At 38.6% G+C, this 23,677-nt stretch overlaps 1 protein-coding gene across 4 annotated transcripts in view; it reads right to left on the bottom strand.

Moving 5' to 3' along the window:
• Positions 1 to 7,118: 7,118 nt before the first annotated feature.
• Positions 7,119 to 23,677, bottom strand: part of Atpalpha (sodium/potassium-transporting ATPase subunit alpha) — an 86,955-nt gene continuing 70,396 nt past the window's right edge. For 2 of the 4 annotated variants that reach the window (XM_018518964.1, XM_018518965.1), the window contains exons 2-10: positions 21,626 to 21,751; positions 20,002 to 21,402; positions 19,605 to 19,929; positions 18,900 to 19,136; positions 18,393 to 18,694; positions 17,336 to 17,430; positions 8,745 to 8,919; positions 8,197 to 8,429; positions 7,119 to 7,441 (exon numbers count right to left, since the gene is read on the bottom strand). In XM_018518964.1, the coding sequence (XP_018374466.1) occupies positions 7,321 to 7,441; positions 8,197 to 8,429; positions 8,745 to 8,919; positions 17,336 to 17,430; positions 18,393 to 18,694; positions 18,900 to 19,136; positions 19,605 to 19,929; positions 20,002 to 21,402; positions 21,626 to 21,751 (3,015 nt within the window). In that variant the 3' untranslated portion in view covers positions 7,119 to 7,320. Of the gene's footprint in view, positions 7,442 to 8,196; positions 8,430 to 8,744; positions 8,920 to 12,385; positions 12,481 to 17,335; positions 17,431 to 18,392; positions 18,695 to 18,899; positions 19,137 to 19,604; positions 19,930 to 20,001; positions 21,403 to 21,625; positions 21,752 to 22,874; positions 22,956 to 23,677 lie in introns of all 4 variants that reach the window. The other 2 variants (XM_018518962.1, XM_018518963.1) reach the window with 2 other exon arrangements.

Here is a 23,677-nt window from a genome sequence, read left to right as displayed (position 1 = left end):
ATCATATAACCTTTTTTTCTTTTTAGCATCTAATCTTCACAATCCAATAGGTCCCCACGACGCTCGAGTAAATCCACATTTAGCCTCTTGGCCTCCCCTACTATTAGGATAATTCCGGTATATATACGCCGCGCTGGGATTTATGCAGCGGAAGTCATAAGAAATAGAAGGAGTGGGGGGTAAACTGATTAATTTTCTCGCAACTACTCTGTTACATGCCTTTATGTTATATTACTATTGAGTTATAATTTCAGCTTCTTACTGTTAATATTAATGAAATTATTGTGAGTTGAATCGATTTGTCACTGTGTGTGTAACAAGTAACATCATCAGAAATTATAATCTACATAAAATGATTACTGTAAGGCGTGTAAAAGACCTAGTGGTTATTTCGTCATACATACGTGTAGAGGAATAGTAAAGCATGTTGTATAGCACAATACAAATGCTTTGCTTTCGTATTCTTTGTTTAGTTTGTTGAAACCCTTGCATTTTTGCCATATATCCCACCTATTATCTATATATAGCAAAAATGCAAGATATTTCAAAAAGTTTATTATTTTATACGAAAACTAAATATTTCGAATTTCTAATATTTTTTTCATGGTAGTAGACAGTACAAAGTTTTTACTGATATAGTTCGTTTATTTTAAACATAGTAAATAATACTTAATAAATTAAGTTTTTGATAGGTGCGGCGTATATGCCGGAGTATACCTATATCAATTCTCACCGCCATATTTTGCACGCAACCGACACTGTCCCTTGGAGCTCGTGCTAGATTTTTGCAAGAAAGTGCGAAAACTGGGCACTAGATTTACCAATGAAACAGCGCACACTGAAATCGCCAATGAAACACACAGTCTGCGCCTAGTGCGCACTCAGTGAGCACCAGTTCTCTCAATGAAAAACGCTATAAGGCCCGATTGCACCAACGTTACTTTGATTTTAAGCGAGGCTTAAAACTCTTTCTGTTTCTGTCTCTTTTTGATTTTAAAACGAAACAGATAAAGTTTTAAATCTCGCTTAAGGTCAAAGTGACGTTGGTGCAAAATTAATCAATCCGGGCGTAAATAAATCATATATTAAAGAATTTTACAACAGTTGCAAAGCTGCCTTCTGTGCTGAACATATTGAATCCAATTCATTTTGAAAAAATCAATTTCCCATTAATTACGATTCGCCAAAAATAGACGGACTACGTAAATTCACTAATTAATTTCCATTGGATTGCAACTTGTCCGATTAAAGTCTATTTAAAAGCAATCCTATAAAAAACTATTAAATTTTATTTATTTGAAGGAAATGTGAAATATCTTATTACTTTTTGTTCGACACTTTTTTGTATACATGGATGTATATGCCAATACAATCCCATTGAATCTGCTCCGATTTGAAAAATGAATAGAAAAATTTTGAAAAAATTTCCAATGCATTAATCCGATTAAAACCGATTCCAATTATACCAATTGTTTTAATCGGAAATTCACTGGTTAATCTCCATTAGATTTGGCACATCCGCAGTTTGTCCAATTAAAACCATTGGGAAGCAATTCTATAAAAAACTATTAAATCCTATTTCGAAGGAAATATCTTATTAATTCTTGTTCAGCGTCAACGCTTTCTTGGTATTATATGGGTACATATATGCCAATACAGTTCCATTGTGTCTGCTCCGATTCATTCCGATTTGAAAAACGAATAGGAAAATATCAGTCCGATGCATTAATCCGATTAAAACCGATTCAAATTTATCTAATTGGTTTTAATTGGAAGTTTTAAGCAGAGAATTGTTCCTACAATTATAGTTACAGTTGCAAAATGATATGCGACATTATTGCATTAATTATTATATATACGACCGTTAATTGTCGATCAAGGAGGAAATAAAATAAAGAAAATGGGAGGCCGCTCTATTAATTATGTATTTTTTATTTAACATCAAAAGTAATGACACTTGGGTTGTATTTGTATCAGTTTGCAATGTAATTTAATCCACGTGTGTATATTGTACGTGTACGCGTGTGTGCGTGCACATGTTGCGTGTTGCGTGTAAAAACAAAATTCATCGAATAATAATTATAAATTACGAAAAAGAGAATCGTCCATTAGAATTATATAAATAACTATTGAACGATGTATAATAAAGTGTCAATTCCGAACATCTCTTGATTTGTAACCGGGTGTTTCTCTACACGCGATGTATAAAGTGTACGGACGTGTGTGGCATGTACGCAACGCTTCAAATGCAAAAAAGACAAAAAAGAAACAGAAAAAAAGAGTACGGTAGACCTATGACATAAAAAAGCGTTCTCTTCTCTAAGAACGAGACCGCCTTTCGAGGTCGAGGTGCCTACTATTCGCGCGCGCGATCTACTTATTCGTTTTTAATTATTTAAAATATGTACAGTATATTAATAAAACGTCATCCGCCTTCGTCTCTTCCTTCTTCTTATTTTTTTTTTAAAGATTTTCCTTAATCATTCAATGATTCCGACGCGGTATGCGGCGGGCTGTGCAGGGCGCAGCGTCAAAATCCACCAGGGATTTTCCTAACGAATGCTACAAATTCTCAAGTTTTTGTTTTCGAATTGTGGGAAAAACGAAAGAACTATGTTTCTCATGATTTGAGTGTGTATACAGGTGTATATGTATATGTATTTCGGTCGCGGAGAGACTCATGTCTCTCTCTCTCTCTCTCTCTCTCTCTCTCTCTCTCTCTCTCTCGCTTTCTCTCTCACTTCCGTCTTCGAAAAACGAAGAGCTGCGCATGGAGCACCACGTGCCACTTATCACTTTATCCGGAAACACGCGGGAAAGAACATAGAAACGAATGCGATAGTCGCATCTAACGATTGATCCACCTCCAAATCGCGCGCGCAAATATATAAAAGCGTAACACTGTTCTGTACTTCATGGATAAGCTTGAAGTATGCGCGTGAATAAGCATGTAAGCGCAGCGTCGTCCCGCTCAGTCCACCGCAAAAGGATCGTGTGGTCTTAGACCGAAACTTGCTCCCCCGCCTCTGCCATATATCTGCTTTTAATCACTGTTTCTTTTTTTCTTTTCTTCTTCCTCCTGCTTTTCTTCCCCTCTATCATCGCATCTTTTCTACTTTATCCTTAATCTCTTTTTTTTGTTCGCTTATACGTACTTTGTTTTTTTTCTTCAACAACACGATCTAGACTAAACCATATATAATAATTACATCTAATAATATCTTATTGTAACATGTATTATTATTTATTATTTATCATTATTTATTTATTCTTACTATTATATTATTAATAATAATTAAATTATATTAGTCTAAAGTAAAGAGGCTGCGCACGACGGCAAAGCTTTTTTTGGGCTCCTACGGCTCCCCGGACACGGAACACCCTGTCGACAACGCTGCGGATCCTCTCCGTAGCTTCAAAATTATCCATCGCTCCCTTTCTCTTCTCGCATACATACGCAAAGATACTTACATACTTCTCTCTCTTTCATTTTCTCATTTTCTCACCTTCCCTCCCCCTCCCACCCTCCTTCCCTTCCTCGCTCCCTCCCTCTCGTCATCCTATATTTTCGCATGCACATCCATACTGGAAAAACGGTGATTCACCAAAAGTGACAATCACGCACGGAACGTATTATCTCCGCATTTTCGTTGTGACAGAAGCGATCGATCTACGACGGAGAGGTAAAATCGAGCTCTACTCCAAATTCCGGTTTGGTTGCGTCTTTTTCTTCCAAGTTACAGTTTCCTCTATAAAACAGGCATAGCAGCTGCAGAAGTGATAGTAGTTAATTGGGATCGGCGTCAATCGATCTGGAAACCCCGTGGCTGAATAACGTCCGAATCAATAGACTTCGCGTATTGTTGATCTCGATGACAACTGGTGAATAGTTGTTCGAAACGTCGCCAATTCCAGTTCCCTACATACGGATTCATGCGCATCTATCCAACGCCTTTTCTTCTCGCCCCCGTGATTCGACTCGAGAGAAAAATGCATATATCACGCAACGCGACGCGACATTCCCTTTAGGCATCTAAGAGATGGGCTCTCCGAGATGTCTTTTAAACGTCTTTCAGCTGATCGATCTGCGGGACACGGTTCGCACAACCTCCCGCGCGCATAACAGAGAAAAGTCGCGAAAGGTCGAGGAAACGCGCACGTCGTTTCCTTTCGTATATTCACGTGTCCACTCGTAGCGAGACTCGAGGCAACAACACCGAATGGAGGGAACCGGCGAAAGAAGAAACGTCTCGCTTTTATGCGCATACAGGACAGGACACCTCGGGAGAACACCTCGATTATTGAACACTTAGGGTAGTTTTGGGGCCTCGACCGCCGAGCGAGCGTTACATCTCCGCTCATCAGTTCGCGTTCGCGTACGCCTGCATAATCTTGCTCAACGCGATTTTCTCGCGGTTACTATATAATATGTCGTAACAATATAACCGCCATCGCTCTATTCTCTTTGCAAAGCAATACAGTTATATATAAGCATGCTCATCACAATGCATTAACGAAAAATGTTATTGATTCGCAAAGAAAACGGAATGATTGCCGTCCGATCGCTACGAGTGTCTTTAATCACGACTCCTTTAATGATAAATGACTTGGGGCAATCTTTTCAAGCACGATTATCCGCTCAGATATCATCTGCCATTAAAGGAAACTCTGTTCGTTCAGAAATTCTTATTCTGCGAACCCTCTCGCCAACGAGCAGCGCAATCGCACGCAATAGGACTGAGAAAAACTCCCGAGGGAAACGAGCAGGGAAAATATATTCGGTTGCGAGATTGCGTCGATGAGAAGTCTTGGATCGTCCCGGCCCGAAAAAAGTCGCGTGGCAGGCATTTTAAGTCACGGTTGTGTTATTTCGACACTACACGCACAACGCACATACATGCGCTCACATATCTCACATAAAACATGGACAGCGCGCTCGCCAGTTGGCTGACAGAAATCGCGAATTCGCTGCTATACAGGGCGTTCCGCGTTGTGGGGGGATCAATGATTTTTAATTTATAGCGAGCTGTCCCGCTCTGACATTTTTAATCTATGAAAAACTAAGAGAAGGAATTTTTATATTCTTCATTTAACTTTTATCTAAGTAAGAACGTTTCTTTTTTCATTTCTTCTGTTCCGCGCGCGGCCTTTCTCTTCCTTTTACAGTTTGCACAGTACATCATAATAATACAAAGTATCCACGGTATTCGACGTTCGCCATCTTATCCTGCCTTATCGAATATTTCTTTCTCTCTCCCTCTCTCTCTTCCTCCCCCTCTTTCTCTCTCTCCTTCCCCCCTTTCTCTCTTTACTCCTCTACGCGCGAGCATTAATCGATAACACTTCGTAATTTATTAATTTTCCCAATGGCATGCAGTGGATTCTCTTTTTTTTTCTTGTTTATCCGATTCGCTGGCAATCAGACCGCAACCTTTCATTGTTCTATTATCCGCACGTGTAATTAAATAACGTATCGCTTATTAGTCCGTCTTCGTCAATCGGTATATAGTGATTCAATTGAGTTATTGTATACATACTGTCCACATATCTTCGCCCACATATTGTCTTTACCTCCTGCTGTTCGATTTCGATAAAATGAACCTTCCCATTGTGTGTTAGATCCAACCTCAGTATCCTTTCTCCTGTTCTGCCTCCTCGTGTGTGTCGCGTGTGTTAGTGTGATATTAACCTCACGCTAAAAATTGTAACTACTGAAACTACGCAATACGTTTTTTGCCATTTTTTTCCTGATAGCTATGCGGATTAAGACTCGAAACCGAACGTATGTAGTTTATTAATAATAATAAATACTGAGAATGCGGTTTTATTTAATTATATTTTATTATTTATTTCATTTAATTATATTCTCTCTCTCTCTCTCTCTCTCTCTCTCTCTCTCTCTCTCTCTCTCTCTCTCTCGCTCTCGCTCGCTCGCTCGCTCGCTCGCTCGCTCGCTCGCTCTCTTCCCTTTATTTTAGTTATTTTATCATGACGTATGACTATAGATCATACCCGATATTTGTCATATTCTTCGTTACAATTAACAATTAATTTTCGTACGAAGTATTTCAGTGTTACGCGAAATTCCTAAGATTTTTTTAACGATTCTCCTGTTATATTGAGCACTTTTTTTTGTTTGCTCTTTCACGTCGATCTCTGATCCTTTCGTTTTTCAGTGAGTCTCTCGTCTTCCAGATAAAGTTCTTTTCAATGGAGGACGTGTTGTGTGTGCTGATCTTAGCATACCGATATTTTGCGCGCATTGATCGACGAAAAGCCTATTACGAAGTTTCTTAGTAACGCAAAGATGTCTACGATAATACGCCACTAATAGTAAGAAGTCGCGTGAATGTAGTAAATCGCATTCGACATACATAAAGACGCATGTGATTCCGTGATTCTCTATCGCGCGTAAACGCCCCGTCTTTCTCGAGTATGTCCACTTTCGCTGCCGTTACAGATTTCCGTTCTCGTTGCCATTTCGGCTTCCTTTTTGCATTTTGTCGTGTTATCACGATTCTTTAGGCCTGACACTCGTACATCAGTTGCGCTGCGGCGGTGTATCAGTCAATTCGGCGATTTTCTATTTCGTTCTCTCGTTCCTTCGTTCCATCTTTGAGCGACACTCGCAGAATATATATCTTATACAAAATTTGACAACGGCAGCATCAGTCGTCACCTGGAAATAAACTCCGTAGTCATGTTATAATCGGACGCGGAGCAGAAAGCGCGGCTTTCCGCATCGTTCATCAGCATCGTTTCCATGATAGGAATGATGGAATTCCCTCGACGATGTGCCTCCTCCATCGACGGTCTCTCGAACACCGGATCAATTTTTGAGACTGCGAAATTCGACACGCGCATGCAAGCAATTGGCAGCAAAGCCAGAACGACGAGCGTGCTCTTTGTACCTCGCGCTGTATCTATATAGCACTAGAGGGTCTTCGTGTCTGTATAATAATCTCGCGCCTTTTTTATCGTGAGAGTCAGCGCAAACTTGGCGTGTCCTTCGTTGTTCACCCGTTGCTCTCTTGACACGTGATTCGAACAGACCCAGTAGCACATTCCTTGTGAAATGTATTACATCTGTTCAACATGAGTGATTTACTTATTTCTCTTTTTTTTTTCAAGTATATCTCTCTCAGGTGTGAGTAGGCGTCTCATTCTTTCTCAAACTTTCTCTCTCTCTCTCTCTCTCTCACACACACACACACACACACTCTCTCTCTCTCTCTCTCTCTCTCTCTCTCATTCTTTTATTCATTCAGTCATCTTCTTGCGCGCGCGTTCTGCATGCGTGTGATTTAATCCTTTTTGCGTCTAATAGTAAGTTTCTTGCTCAAGCCAGCCGCCTGGATTTCGACGGAGGTAGAATCGTCTCGTTTCGTCATAGATGAAGATAGCAAACATAAATGGCAGGGCTGGCAGCCACCATACGAATCTGCAACGTACATGTTGCTATTTTTTTATGTTGCGTCGCATTATAATACAATACGATTAATATTGCAATCTTTATATGGGGCATTCTTTCTCAAATCAGCCACCCCCCTGCGCATTTTATTTTTAAAGATAAAATTTTTTTCGAAGCGTCAAAATTTCCGCCTAAACCTCAATTTTTTGATGCCGTATGGTGTTTTTTATTTCCTTCTTATGGGTGTGACCATACGTTAAAAATAATGCTCAGTGTTGCGTACGAGGCCCTCGAGTACCCCCGTGACCCCAGCAACCGGCGACGAATAAGCCGCGACAATAACATCGGGTAAAGCTAAAGTCGAGGGTGTACGTGATCTTAGCTGATGTCATGAACTTTTAAAAGACATATCTAGGTTGCGAGTATCTTTTATCCTAATTAAATCATTAAAAAAAAAGCTCTCTAAACGTTATTTTTCCTTTTTTAAGTATTTTGGTAAGTCTGAGCATTATTTTTAACGTATGGTCACACCCATAAGAAGGAAATAAAAAACACCATACGGCATCAAAAAATTGAGGTTTAGGCGGAAATTTTGACGCTTCGAAAAAAATTTTATCTTTAAAAATAAAATGCGCAGGCGGGTGGCTGATTTGAGAAAGAATGCCCCATATATATATTCTAGATGTTATAGCAAATATATAATATATGGCCAAAGTACTAAATATACAATTATTTTGTTACACATTACACGACAAAAGATATAAAAATGAATAAAAAATACGTACTTTAGTGGGAACATACGAAGACCCTTATCCATACCGGGCGTGTAACTTAGAAACGCAGCGAGGGCGGTCTCGAACACGAGGCCAAAGTTCAGAGCCCAGTTTCTCATTCCTTGGTGAATAATAGAGTTGCGACGTGTTTTGCAAACAATCAAATCAGCCCACTGTACAATTACGATCGACACGAAGAAAGCTGTATGGCAAGTAAACTCCAGCGTTTTACGGTCTCTATATGTCTGTTTGTAAAAAAATTAATTTGCATCAGTCATATATTACCTTTCTAATTACTCTATTTTGCAACTCATTGTCAGTCGAGAAATTCCGAATTCATATCTAACATAAATTAGTTTTTCCTATAAATAATTAAGAAGTTTGTAAATGTTATATTAGAAATAATTTTAAGAATGAACCTGGAGAATATTTACGAGATATATTTTTTTTATCGATTGACAAAAAAGACTTTGTTTAGTGAGAATAAAATATCAGTTTTAGCTCATCTCAATTTTTCTCGATATTTGATCGATTCTATAGGTCTATTGTATCATATTTACCCATTCCTGACCATAGCTATCGGTAAGATCATTGATAGCCTTAGAGTCCCATTGCTTCCGAATGCCAAACAGATACAAAGGCAGGAATCCATTTTCAGCCATGATGACAAAGTAGACGAAGAAGCCGGCCGCGGCTTGAATCATACCGATTTGACCGTATGCCATCGAAATAAGCCTAGATACAAATGAATGCGTTAATGAATTTTTTGTCCCTACGCAACCAATCATATACTCGATGTTAGCTTTCGAAGAATCCTTCTTTTTACAGTAATCGATTCATCACATTAAAAACGCGAACATTTTATGCTTAAAGAACGATTTCTTCAAATTTTGAAAAGAATAAATATACAACTCAATCGAAGCTTTCAATCGAAGAAAATTAGCATTCTGCAGGAATTTTACACTTGGCAAATTTTTCGATTTTGAATAGCGAAAAGGAGTGACATGTTTCAGGATTCTTCGGAATCTAGGAAATCTTCGTCACATCAATAGTCCAATTTTGATGTTATTTCTAATAATCTAAGTTCGTGTTAAAATTATGAAAGCCATAGTTACCGGTTAGGGGCAAAATGCAGATTACTTACCAATAGGTAGACTGTTAACGATCGATTCTTGACAGTGAAGCATGCCACACAGAGCAGACAGATCAGACAGACAGACAAATCAGATAGATAAACAGACAGACAGACAGACAGACAGACAGACAGACAGACAGACAGACAGACAGACAGACAGACAGACGAGTAGACACAACTATTGTTTGCCAATTCTCACGATGGCAAGCTGCATAGTTCACATTAAAGCTGCTCATTCTCGGTTAATATTTTGCACTACCAAAGCTTAGTCTATGTATGTTTTCAAATTGATTTGTGAATTAATGTTACAACAAAGTAATCTACTAATTGGCGCAAGTATGTTATACTATATCAAAAATTTCAAATCAAAAAGATGTATCAAGTCCATGATAAATAATACTTTAAAATGTAATTTTACATCTCATATTTAAGATCTTACAAACGACGGACTTGATCTCTGCTCTTCTTCTGAATGCGATTTAATACAACAATCTGGCTAAAAAATCTTTCTAGCTTTCTTCGTTATCATCAATGTAATATTGTAAATAATTACATATATTAACATTTATTAGTAAATTAACTAAAAGATTGTCATCACAAGCAATATAATTTAATGCTAATTGTAATAAAATTGAAAAGATAGACACATTTCTTACTTTTTTAAACCACAAGTGCAATTATAATTGTCAATTTACAATTAACTAGACTATTGATATGACAGTTTATAATTAACCAGACTATTGATATGATCGCAACTGTAGTGTAGCGTTTGCTTCTTCCCTGCAGCTAAATATTGTCAATATTGTCGTATTAAGCTTACTGTTACAAATTACTATTAAATCACGTAAAATCAATATAACTATCGTGAAAGCAGTTAATACGAAAAACGTGCAGCGAGTATTTGTGCGCAGTTAAGCTAAGGAAGCAAGTCGTATGCGATTGCGACAGATTAATCATAGTTAAATTAGTCGTATTGAATCGGTAGCTGACTTGTTAGATCCAGTGGAAGATGTAGAAGAGTTTGTAATTAGCGAATTAGTGTTCGCGTAAGCGTGCCAAAGACATCGCAATGTCAAATATAAAGAAAAAAAAATGCAGCTCGGACAATACAATTAAATTGCCGACGTTGAGGCAATCGTCGAATGTGATAAAGCGGCAAAAGCCGGTAATTGCAATGCGATCCGCGATGGATCACGTTGTTCGCGGAAGAGAAAGAGACTGCCCAAGCCATGCATGTCGGGTTGTTAGTTTTCAAAAGCAGCTCCCGGCGGCGACTCTCATAACTGAGCTTGTTGTCTAGCGTCAATGAGAAGTGTAAGAAAGTGAAAGATTAAAGATAGCGAAAAAAAGAACATTCGAGGCGAAACGTGCACTCCGCGTAAAGCTCATCGGTAACTCGAATTCGCCGTTTTTCCGGCGAATATTTTCCAACGACGTTAACCCTCTGTTTACCGTAGATATTCATTAGACCTACATTTGTCTCTGGAAATTTGTCTCTGTTATCTTCTTTACGTATTTAAAATTTGTATAGGATGAATATACATAAGACATTTACGATATGTATTAACGTAAAAAAATATCATAAAACCAGAGAAAATTATATTTCTTATATTCATTAATAAAAAATTTTTAAAAACTTACAATATAAAATAAAATTTTATATATTCCAACGTTTTATTATAAAATAAATCTCCAGAAAAATCAATGTAGATCGATTGAGCCAGACAAAGGCAGACTAAGGAGCGATGCTGTCAATATATGGATCCATTTTTTTCAGTTTTCTTGAATGTATAATTTTTTAATATCTAATGTCTATAATAACTAAGTAATCAGTTATTGACAGCAATGAAATTTCCGGTGTTTTCGCCCGCAGTTTGCGCGCGTACATCTAGTGCAACGATTAGAAAAAGTAACATGTATAAAGTTGAAGCTAAATGATGATCGCAGTGTTAGTCATTGATCGGATTTTTAGGTGTATCTAAAAAAAGCATTCGGCATTCTCAACATCTGAAAACTGTTCTCTATAGTAATAAAACTTGCTTGTGCTCTATGCTAATCAACTAGATTCTTAAAGTCGGATGTCGTTTGTTTGCTAACGCAGAGTGTCTACCGAGTGTGTTCCACTTGCAATCAAGATCTTTAAAAAAAAAAAAGAAAAGTTAGGATTTCTATTGTTTTACCAACGATAATCTCAAAAACTTTACGGAACATAATAATTTTATCCTTCGACCGATTCCCTTCTGCAGCTAAAAAGTGTGTAACGTTTTTACAAAAATATAAATTTTCACGAAAAAAAAGAAGTAGACAGTGATACTCTATCATGTCGCCAAAATCAGTAGACACTCTGTTAGGTATTGTTATGTATCAGGTGTCATATGTACACATTGCGATCCAAGTTAGAAATGCACAATAGTCGTCCCAGGACAGTTATTACTGCATCATGCAGGTGAATAGAGTGCGGCACGCTTAGACAATGCCAAGACGGCTGGTTACTTCTAACTCGGTTCACAAGCACATTCATATGCACGTGTGTACGTACATGTGTAAGATCTATTATCGTCAGAGCAGTCAACTATTATCAAAAACACGACGTTATGTATTACGCGCTATTCATCGCAAAACGTACTTTATTATGTTCATACGCGACGCAACGTTGTTTCACCATCAGTAGTAGTTACTATCGATTAACCCTTTGTTGGACAAATACTAGCTAATCTATCGCTTCTAATCTATCTCCAAGTACATCAGTATTAGTAGAACACCAGGCAAGATTCGCGCATGCTAGGAATCGAATTTTCCGGTTATCGCTTCGAGTTTCTACTTGTCAAGCAAAGGATCAATCATGTCTGACGGCCCTGGCGGGTATGCTAGAGTGTGTGCGTGCGTACGTGTGTGTGTGTGTGTGTGTGTGTGTGTGTGTGTTTGTGTGTACACGTGTGTGTATGTGAAAACAAGTAGATAGTAGTGACAACGGTAAAAACGTGTATGTGAGTTGACACGGTACGGACGTAAGTGCAATAGGTTTCTGTTGGTTTCTTTTATTAGGTGGGTAATTGGGAGACCCACCTTCGGTTGACTAGATTGTCTCTGTAAGGATCGCGTGGCTGCCGTTTCATAATGTCCGACTCCGGTGCCTCGTAGGCTAGCGAGATGGCCGGCACCTGCCATCCACCACTGATTAGAAAGTGTGCTAACTACCCCTCACCGCATTACAAAGAAGTTATATGCAAGAGATATTATACCATTATTGGTACTTTATGCACATACAGTCTCGGTAACGTGTATGTACGCGCAGTGCGAGCGAAAGAGACAGAGAGATTTGGAGATCGCACAAGACAGTTTCAGCGTCGATCACGTATATTACCGACAATATTACGTTTTCATATGAAAAGATGATCTTTCAAGGTGCTCGACCGGTTCCATCCTAAACGCAGCCTGTCTTACAATTAGAAATTAATTGCTCTTGCGTATAATTGCGTTAGAAAATAGTGCCGAAAAAATGCGTTAGAAAATTGCGTCGAACTATAGCGAAGAGGACCTGGACAGTAGCGAATACTGGCGAGTGTATTTGTGCATTGAGTTAGGCGCTGCGTTTAGACAAGACGGCCTAGAAACGGCCCGAGAGAAAGAAATCGTTTGTGCTATATCTGAAGCAAGTGAAAAAAGATCAGGATTGGAATTATATACGCGGACCTTCCGTCCTTTTTCCACTTTAACATTTTCACGCTGCGAATCTCCAATCATTTTTATTACCATTGGCTCTCACGGTCTCCGATTGAATTATTCTCAGCGATGCTCGATGAATCACATATACTTATATACATTTACAGGGAGATAAAGAGTTACAATAATTTCAACGACATAGCAGTTTCCAGCAAACAGTTTTGTTACGTATATACTACAAAATTCGCTACAAGTACTCAATTTTTCATTCATATTGAAATAACAAAAACTTTCTTTAAAGCTAACATTATCAAAGCTTACAAATTTAAAAGGCTAAATATAAGCAAGATAAGTGGATATCATCATCGAACACTTCTGAGAAACGCAGGTGAAAAAGATCCCTTCTCTTTCGTGCACTTCAACTGAGTACGACCTCAAGCACTGTTTTCGTTAATACTGCGGCGCAACCCCCTGATGCACATAATCGTTTTCTCATTGTATCACGTTGTCGCTACCAAGCTCTCTCTAACAAGTCATAAGATGATTTTCAAACAACAGAATTACGCTTGTGCACGAGGGGGCTACCACGGCAATTTCCTACTTCCAATTAACATATACATATAGATTTCCCCGGTTAGCAAATGTTTTTGTAAAAGTATATCAGTCGTTTCAGCACCCATTAGAAAGTTGCCAGTCGTAGAGTGGGTAGAAGGCAGCGGCAGTAGGCAGCGCATTACAGAATAAAACGTGAGAGGACTGTAAAGAATAAAAACTGCAAGAAAAGTTCATGACGCTCAAAAATGTACAAAAGTGTCTTTCTCTTTTGGCGGTGATATATAAGTGGCAAGTAACGAACAGTATAAGTAAATAGTAAGTATAGTATAATAGTAGTAATATATAGAGGTAGTAGCAGCGGCAGCTGTGATATAGTAGATAAAATAGTAATAGCAATAAAAATTCATAACTATAAGTAACGATGCTGGCTTGTGGTTTTAATAATAATGATAATAATAAGACTAGTAGACGAGGACAAGAATAATAATAGTAATAATTACTGAGCATCAAAGATTAAATGTAAATATATATACATATCTATATACATAATATATACCACTCCTGAAAGAAGATTGCCATAACTCAAACAAGTTCAATTTTTTATTCTCACCTTTGTAATTGCAGGAAATGCTACTACATGAGTTACAGTATATGAAAATTTTTCATATCTAAACAAAAAGTGATATGTTATCTTAGCTGAGCTGCCTTAGAAAATCGCGTATCAAGTTACTCTTTTACAAAAATTTCGTTTTTTATTTGTGGTAATGCTCTTCCAGGAGTATGCGATATGTACGTGTAAAATCGATTAGAATTCAACTAATTGATTAAAACTTAAGTTTCGTCGACCAATGCGAAACATTTGTTAATTTTCACATCGATATGCAGTTTGCGATGCATTTGGAACGAATCTTCGTTCCATTCTGCCTTCCCTAAATAATTGCGTCGACGAAACTTGCTAAATTACAAAATGACTAAGAACGATCGTTGCTCAACCGACGATGAAAGAAGAAGAAAATGAATCGTTTGATGCAGAGCTTATTTTTCTAAGAAAAATCCGGTAAATTCTACAGAAGAAAAGAGAAAAAAGTTGTTGTTACAAAAAGAGAAAGAGAAAAAACTAAGGAAGATATGCAATGCGCGTCACACAGGTGTAGAAATTACACGACAAACCTGCGGCTGTTCTGCATCTATCGATTCAGTCAATTCAGCTGATTGTAGGTATATAGTTTATTTGCTGCATGAAATTATTAAAATTAATTTATATATATCTGTGTGTGTGTGTGTGTGTGTGCGAGACACAAAAGCAAATAAATAAATCTCTAGATACAATATCCTATAATTTCATCAAAGTTGTGATTCTGTTTAATTTGGCACGCAACAATCATGTTCTTGTTCATTCATTTACGTACACCGCGTTAGACTACCAGGTGAATTTTCATTAGCAATAAGTCGTAATAAATGAACCAATTCTAAATTGAAAAGAAATTCATTTTCCTGAGCGAGGCGCAGCAACGATAAAACCTGGCTCGAGACAATAAAGGCAGCCAGGAATAATGGAGGTAGATAGACAGAGGTAGAGAAAAATGATGAAAAAAGAAAGAGATTAAAAGAAAAAAAGTCACGTTTCCTATATGCAAACCGACGTATGAATGACAATTCTATTCTATATCGTAATGCTGTTCTACTCAAATGTCTACGGAAAAAAGAGAGATAGAGAGAACACTACCGTTTACTCTATGAAAACATTTTGGGCTTCCAGAACGGGCGAAACTTTCTTTCTTATCGTTCAATCTTTATGTTCGAATCTTCGTGGTACCGACAACGACGCGGAGCGGATTCGCAAAGTATAAGTTGCACATTTATAATAAACATCACACAATATTCACAATACAATATACAAATTCCCTGCATTCCTTGATACTTGTATCACGATGTAGAAAGGGAAAACTCAGAAACTTGCAGCGACAGGGCGCAATACGAAAGATGATATGAAAAAAGAATATAGAGATAGAGTATATAGCTGAAGGAAAAATAAATTCATATACATAAAACAGCGTGCACGCACGCGAGATAAGACAGAGAAAGAAAGAGAGAAATGAAAGGGTTAGATGATAGAAGATGGAACAAAAATAAAGATTATCAAATAGGGAAAAAAGGTGAGATAAGTAAAATGCTGAAGGGACCGATCATGCGAGTTCTTCACAACGACGTTCATCTATGTTTCGTGGACGTCTCAGCAACCCATATACATCTCAAGCCAATGGCAAATCAGGTCAGATGACGACTGCAGCGAGAAATTATAAAACGATGGAAAATTGAGCTCAAGGAGAATAAAACTATAGAGATACTAAGTATTAGAGAGTTAGATATGGAGAGAGAGAGAGAGAGAGAGAGACAGAGAAAGATACAGAGAGGCTTTTACAATGCGATTGGCTTACCTTAGATGTAACGAAACAATACTAATACGATCGAGGATCGTCATGATGGAAGCGCCCGTGACCGTTAATATAAAAGAAAGAGAAAATTCTTTGAAAAGGAAAAATTCACGATTGCCCGTCTTGTGATTAAATCGTCTCACTTTTGGTAAAAAAAAATAGAAAAAAAAAGAGAATACATGTTAAAACATATATTATAAGAATTTGCTTTTTTCGTAGAATAACAGTGTAATTACCATTACTCCTTTTTGTAACAATACAATTCTTTCAGAATTTTATAAAAATTCTGAAAAGGTCGACGACAAATCATAGACGAGCAAGCGTCGCTTAACCAAACTCAATCCAGCTTATTGTTAGAGCGAGTATAGGATATACGAATAGAGAGAAGAACAGACTGAAAATAAAGCTCGCGTGTCTCCCAGCGACCAAACACACCTTAGAGCATTGCATATGCGTTGATCTGCGTGTACCATATCCCATTATTACCTTATTCACGTTTTGTCCTAGCGTGTCCGACTCGACAACTCGAGCGATAGGCTTGGCAAATTAATCCCTACATCGCGTGAATTTTATCAAATGACCAAAGTAGTTGAAGTATTTTAAAAAGGGAAAGAATAATGGAAGAAAAAGCAAATTTTTATTGCATAGAGTACTTGTAAAGACAAATTCAAAAGATAACGAGTATAACATCCAGTAAAATTAATATCTAGCGTGTAAAACGAAGAAATTAACAAAAGTACATTATTTACATATGAGGAATCAATTTGCCCGCGAATCGTTGTTACCCAATTTACAATTCCTGTCGTACGTAGGTATCGAACGTCAAAGTAAGAGCCCGTTCACACGGTACGGTTATTTGACCGTTTCGGTAATTTCACCGAATCGGTACTGTTGCCGTGCTCTACAGTGGCAATACATTTTATATGGACGCGTTCACACGATACGATTCAGTGAAATTACCGAAACGGTCAAAAAACCGTACCGTGTGAACGGGCTCTAAGAGACGTATAGCAATATATGCATGTGCCTTCCCGCATTAAACTTTATGTCGTATATAATAGAAGATAGAACGCACTAACTACTAAAGTCGTCAATCGAAAAACGAAATATGTAGCCAATAGAGTGAGAGAGCGATCGCCGTGTGATTGAATTTCCGAAGCTTTACCCGATTTTCAAAAAATACTTAAACAATTACTTGAGAAATTCACTTTAAGAAAGTTGGCAAGTTTTATCGAGATTTCGAAACATGTTTAAACTCAGCTCATCAATCGGGAAAATACCTCGAAAATAGTGTATCATCACCGATGACTCTTTCGAATTACATTCTGATGTAGCTTGTCAATATTCATTGTTGATGTGTTACCTTTCGTTAACTAGCTTGTCAGTGAAGGGGTTTCGTGGTTGTCGCTTCATAATATCGCTCTCTGCCTCCTCGTAGGCTAGCGAGATGGCGGGTACCTGACGTCACATTATCAAAGAGCTCAGTAATAACGCCAACAATTAAATAACAAGTATGTCTTCGGATGATGTTGAAGTAAGAATGATGTCGTGTCGTTCATTTTACTAAAAATTTAGTTATTAATCTCTTTCCATACAATCTGATACCAAAATAAATCTTAAGAAGATTATAATCGAATCGATATCGACAGCATTCTTATGCACAATGAAGCATAGAGAATAAACAAAAGCTAATCAACTGAAAAATAAAGAAACTAAATTGATTAAGAAACTGATTTTGAAAGGAATCAAGGAAGTTCAGAGGAAATTTGCGATATCTCGCGTGAATAAATAGTAAGCAGCTTATCTCGCAGAGATAAAGTTCCTGAAAAGAAACTTTAAACTATATCTCTCGTTGCGATAAATATCTATTTCCATTCAAATGCAAATTTGTTGTTTATATTTTGACGTATTTTGTTTAATTAAAAAAAAGTTTTTAAACCCCTGTAAGATAATTTATCTAAATTATGCTTTTGTTTTTTTACTCAAGCTCCATCAGCGCAATTAATCTAAAAGGAAGTAAAAATATTTAAGGATTAATCGATGAGAGTTACAGGCTGCTGACCATCACCTTGACTGGTTCAAATGCATCGCAATCTATAAAAAAAGAAGATATCGTCGAACGAATTTTCGAGGAACTGTTGAACAATCGTCGTATCAATAGTATTCCAAACATATCATGCTGGTACCTATCAATTAATTATAAATGTCAAAGATTGATGGTAACTTTAAGAAACAGTTGTACCTTCGTGACTCCATATATAAGTTATTATATGATGGAGGACGTGCTGAAATAATTCGATTAACCAATAAAAAGGAAATCGAGTAGCAACTTTGGAAAAGTTTTAGAGAGCGAGATACGAACGTCTCTTCCGAATATTGTTACTCGAGTTATCGTTTTCATGTAGTATTTCATGACTCACCATGTCAGTTCCTAAATCGATGCAAAGAATGGTGACGGTACCCAACGGCAAAGGGATGTCGCAGAGAATGAATGCCAAGAAAGGCGAGATTTCGGGTATATTGGAGGTCAGGGTGTAGGCGATGGACTTCTTCAGGTTGTCAAAGATCAAACGACCCTCTTCCACACCTGTTACAATCGAAGCAAAGTTGTCATCCAGTAAAATCATATCGGCTGCTTGCTTGGAGACGTCCGAACCAGCGATGCCCATAGCGACACCAATGTCGGCTTTTTTCAAAGCAGGCGAGTCGTTCACACCGTCGCCTAAATAAATTAAACGTTTATACACACATTTCAATCATAAACAATTATTATATCACTATTAATATAATTCTCACATAAAAAATAAATTAGTGTATCGGGTTTCAATCCAATCAAAAAAAATTCTAGTAAGCTTTTAATTTGAGCTAAACATTTACTTCGTAATACTAAGCAAAAATTCACATTAATTTTCCTTCGAGTAACTTACCAGTTACAGCGACAATCGCACCCATTCGCTGGCAGCCTTCGACGATGATGAGCTTCTGCTGAGGCGAGGTACGGGCGAACACAATTTCGGTGTGGTACCTGAGAATCTCGTCCAATTGGTCGGAGTTCAGTTCCCTGAGTTCGGTTCCGTGAATAACCGCGGCTTTAGCCTCGCGAGGATTTACTTCGGATACCGGGATATTTAACCGTTGCGCAATGTCCTCAATGGTTTCATTACCTAAAAAGAAAAATGGCAATAAAATTGAAATAGATGGAATAAATGAAAAAAGATTAATACTTTGCTATAAAAAAATTTAAATAAGAACAATACAATTATTAATAGCGAATAATTATCCTATGCATTATTTTAATTAAAATCACGCTGTCGCCAATCAACAAGCTGAACATGTGTTACTATATTATCATAATTTTTACAACGCAAACTCAATATTATCCTCCAATAAAACTACCCCAAGTTCCGTATACGAATGAGATCGTTGTAAATCTTAAGTGCGGTCTATATATTATCTGAAATTACGTCTAATTAAGAGATTAAACTCATAAAAGCATCATAATCGAGATGGGTGAACAAAGCTTTAGAAATCTCGCGGTTGCAGTATCTAATCTCAAACGTCATCTGAGAATCATTAATGTGATGATGTTAATGTGATAATAAAATCGACACATAACGTGCAAAAATATATACCTTCAGAGATGATGCCGACGGATTTGGCAATGGCTTTGGCAGTGATCGGGTGGTCACCGGTAACCATGATGACCTTGATGCCGGCGGAACGGCACTTGGCGACCGCGTCGGGCACCGCGGCTCGAGGCGGATCAATCATAGACATCAGGCCTACGAAGCGGAGTCCGTCGACTGGGAAATTGGGGTCGTCGGCATTGAATTTGAAGCCAACCGGGAACTTGTCGGACGGCAGTGTGTAATCACAGAAGCCGAGCACTCGTTCACCGAGTCCGCCCAATTCCAAGTACGCGTTATTGAACGCCTCCTTCATTTCTTCGTCGAGAACCTACGATATGAAAAGTTTAAATATTGAAAAAAGATAGAAACAGATAGATAGATAATTTATTAGATAAGTTACCTTTTCTTTGCCACCAATAAATATGGTCGAGCACCTGTCCAGTATTCTCTCGGGAGCACCCTTCATCACCAAGAGATGTCTAGGATCGTTGGGATCGTCTGATTCGTGTATGGATACCTGATATTTATTAGTAGAATTGAAGGGAATCTCGCAGACTTTCTTATTGCGTTTTCTAATGCCCATGACATCGCCTAATGCCAGTTCCATACACTTGAGCAACGCAGCCTCAGAAGCGTCGCCGTTAACTTCTCGCTTCAGAATCGGTTCACCCTCCTGGCCCGGCTTAAACTCGGCACGATTGCACAGGGTCGCAATCTTCGCCAACGCCTTAAATCCCGGACTAGTGCGGTCATATTGCAAGCCAGACTGATCTTCTGTGGTATCGGCATCGATAATCTGATTATCGAACCACATGTGCGCCACCGTCATACGATTTTGCGTGAGGGTTCCAGTTTTGTCCGAGCAGATGGTCGAAGTCGAGCCCAAAGTTTCCACAGCCTCGAGATTCTTCACCAGGCAGTTCTTCGAGGCCATTCGCTTGGCGGTCAGAGTGAGGCACACGGTCACAGTAGCGAGAAGACCCTCCGGTACGTTCGCCACAATAATACCGATTAGGAAGATGACGGCGTCAAGCCAGTGATAACCCAGAATAAAGGCTATGATAAAGAATGTGACGCCGAGGAAGACAGCGACACCGGTAATGAGGTGTATAAAGTGATGAATCTCCTTGGCGATCGGTGTCTCACCGGTATCTAAGCCGGACGCGAGACCTGCGATCCTTCCCATCACCGTCTGATCGCCGCAACAGATCACCACGCCTTTGGCCGTGCCTTCCACCGCATTCGTCGAGAAGAACGCGAGATTCTTCGTTTCGAGCGGGTTCTCATTCGTGAACTCGGGCGATCTCGATTGCGGTTCGGACTCGCCCGTCAGCGAGCTGTTGTCCACCTTAAATCCACGGGCCTCAATAATTCTGATGTCGGCCGGTATCCGGTCGCCAAATTTAACCTCGACGACATCGCCCAACACGAGATCCTCCGCTCGTAGGGTGAGCTTCTCACCCTCCCGGATTACGGTGGCGAATTGCGGCACCATGTTCTTGAACGACTCCATAATCTTGCTTGACTTGCTCTCCTGGTAGTACGAGAATATACCCGTGACTATTACGACCGCCGCGAGGACGATGCCCAGGTAGAGATTGTCGTCGTTCGGGTCCTCGCTGGTCGAGGCCTGGATCGAGTACGCGATGAAGCAGAGAATCGCGCCGATCCACAGTAGGAGGGCGAAACCGCCGAACAGGTTCTTGCAGAACTTTACCCATTCCGGAGTCTGCTTCGGCGGCGTCAGGGCGTTCGGCCCGTCTCTTTCCAGGTTCTCCTTCGCTTTCGCGTGGCTGAGGCCCTATTATTATATTTATATAAATATTAGTAATTAATACATCTCTTTCCACTCTTTGTATTTTATTTCACTTTTACAAAAGAGAAACTATCGGTAATATTTTTATTTCGTAGCGGCGCGCGCGGCGATCATAATCATGTCAATATCGATCGATGCACTATGCAATCTCGAATCAAAATTTATTTCTTCGAAAGATTATCATCTCTCATCGCATGATGTTACTTACGTTTTCGGGGTGCGTCTGAAATCTTTGATACAGTTCCTCGGGTGAGACTTTGTGGAAGTCAATGTCCAACTCTTGCTTCAGGTCATCTAGGTTATCCCCCCTCCGCTTTGGATTCTTCCGCCGCGACTGTTAACGGGAACAGACAGAGAGAAAAAGAGCGTTATCGAAAGATGTTTTCTGATAATATCTTCCCTGTATATCGACGATGTGTACACAACCTTAATATAACTACAATTACAAAGCGATTACAAAGTGTATTACCGCGACACGTTAATCACCAAGATACTCTGATAACTGACAACAAAGTAGAAGAGAAATAGAAGATTATCAAAGCGTGTCGGATTATAAGAGTGAGAGTCTGAAAAGAGATTGAAAACCCAGCGACGAGTGAGAATACCCTTTGTAGCAGAAGAAATCGATTGCAACAATATCGTTGAAGAGCGAGGTGAACCGAGCTATAATGATATCTAGCCGTAAGATGAGATAGAATTGCACTACACTAAAATGATAGGAATGTTTTAGAGTTATGTAATGTCAGAGAAAGTAATTGATAAGTAACTAAGTTTCAGTGTGAAACGACGAAACTATAGAATAATGCAAATTATTTCTCTCTCTCTCTCTCTCTCTCTCTCTCTCTCTCGCGAACATTCAGTTAAGTGAGGACTCTTTCTTGTGTTTTATTGTAAAAATTTGGTGTAATTTTATCTCATCTTACACATTGTTATTAAATGAAGTATACAAAGCTTTCCTTTCTTAAGAGAATATAATGTCGATCGAGTTAATTGAAATGCGATTATAACGCTCTCTCAATCGAGATCTGAATCACGAACAAGTAAAATTCTTTTCTCATGCGTTAAGATAATTACGATCACACAAAACTGATATCAAAGTGAAAACACGACAAAGCTGAAGATTCGAAAGTGCGTAATAATAGAAAGAAATTTCCTTCAAGAAATCTCCTATCAAGGCATAGGTAGAAGAAAAGCGTTACGGCGTGATACACGTTATTGCGATTGAAGAGACGATGGAATTACAGAGATCAGCGTTAGAGAAAACGAGAAACAGAAAAAAAGAAGAGAGAGAAAGACAGATAGAAAAAAGATAGTAGAAACAAAGAGAAAAGAGAGGAAGAAACGTCCCATTTATCCCATCTGCTGGTCAAGAAAGAAGCATACCGGATATCCCAGTATCCCAGATATGTTAATCATATAGAATTCGTATGGAAACATAAGTCCATCTCTAAATATACCTTGTACATCCCATCTGCGGTTTTGTTGTCGTCACGAATGTTGGGTAACGTGGCGACCCTGTACGAATCTGAGCGGCCATGCTGTAAAAAATGGGCGATAAAAAAATCATGAATAAATCATGCGGGCATAATATAACAAAATACGACAGTCAAAATAAACGTACAGGTATGTATGTATATATATGTATATATATATATACGGCAAATTATAATTTAAAAATAATAATAATGTGCGAGCCGAAATAGCATCGTTTTTTGTGTTTCTCACATAGATAGGTATACGATCGCACGAATAAAACGCGTAGTGTAGAGAATGAGGAAGTTCATTTTCTTATGGAATCAACCAAACATCGATCTCACTGCTTCTATATTAGATTGTCCGCTCCAAACTTTACATGTCACTTTGAAAACAGATCAAGATCTAATCTACAATGTGCTCTTTTTTTGCATCCTATTTTTTCTTGCTTTTTACAATTCTTTATATTTTTGCTTCTCATCCTATATCTTCGTTTTCTAACGCCCGAGATAAAGGTTAACGAACTTCGGAAGAGACAAGAAACACGCATTAAGAAACATGATTGTCACTAAAACGGTCGCAAAGAGGGAAAAAGGCAAGAAACAGGAAGCAAAGAACACATTGTAAATTAGGCTTAATAGTATTGTCATCCATTCGGATGGCGCCACGATTCAACCGTCGTGATCCGAATGGACCAGTTTTCTCACAGTGCTCGTACCGAGCGCAACTACGACCTTCTCATGAGAGAGAGAGAGAGAGAGGGGGGGAGGGGGGAGAGAGAGGGGGG

The sequence above is a fragment of the Trachymyrmex cornetzi genome, unplaced genomic scaffold, assembly GCF_001594075.2.
Source record: "Trachymyrmex cornetzi isolate Tcor2-1 unplaced genomic scaffold, Tcor1.1 scaffold802, whole genome shotgun sequence".
Lineage (NCBI taxonomy): Eukaryota > Metazoa > Arthropoda > Insecta > Hymenoptera > Formicidae > Trachymyrmex > Trachymyrmex cornetzi.
This window is presented reverse-complemented; position numbering and strand designations above follow the sequence as displayed.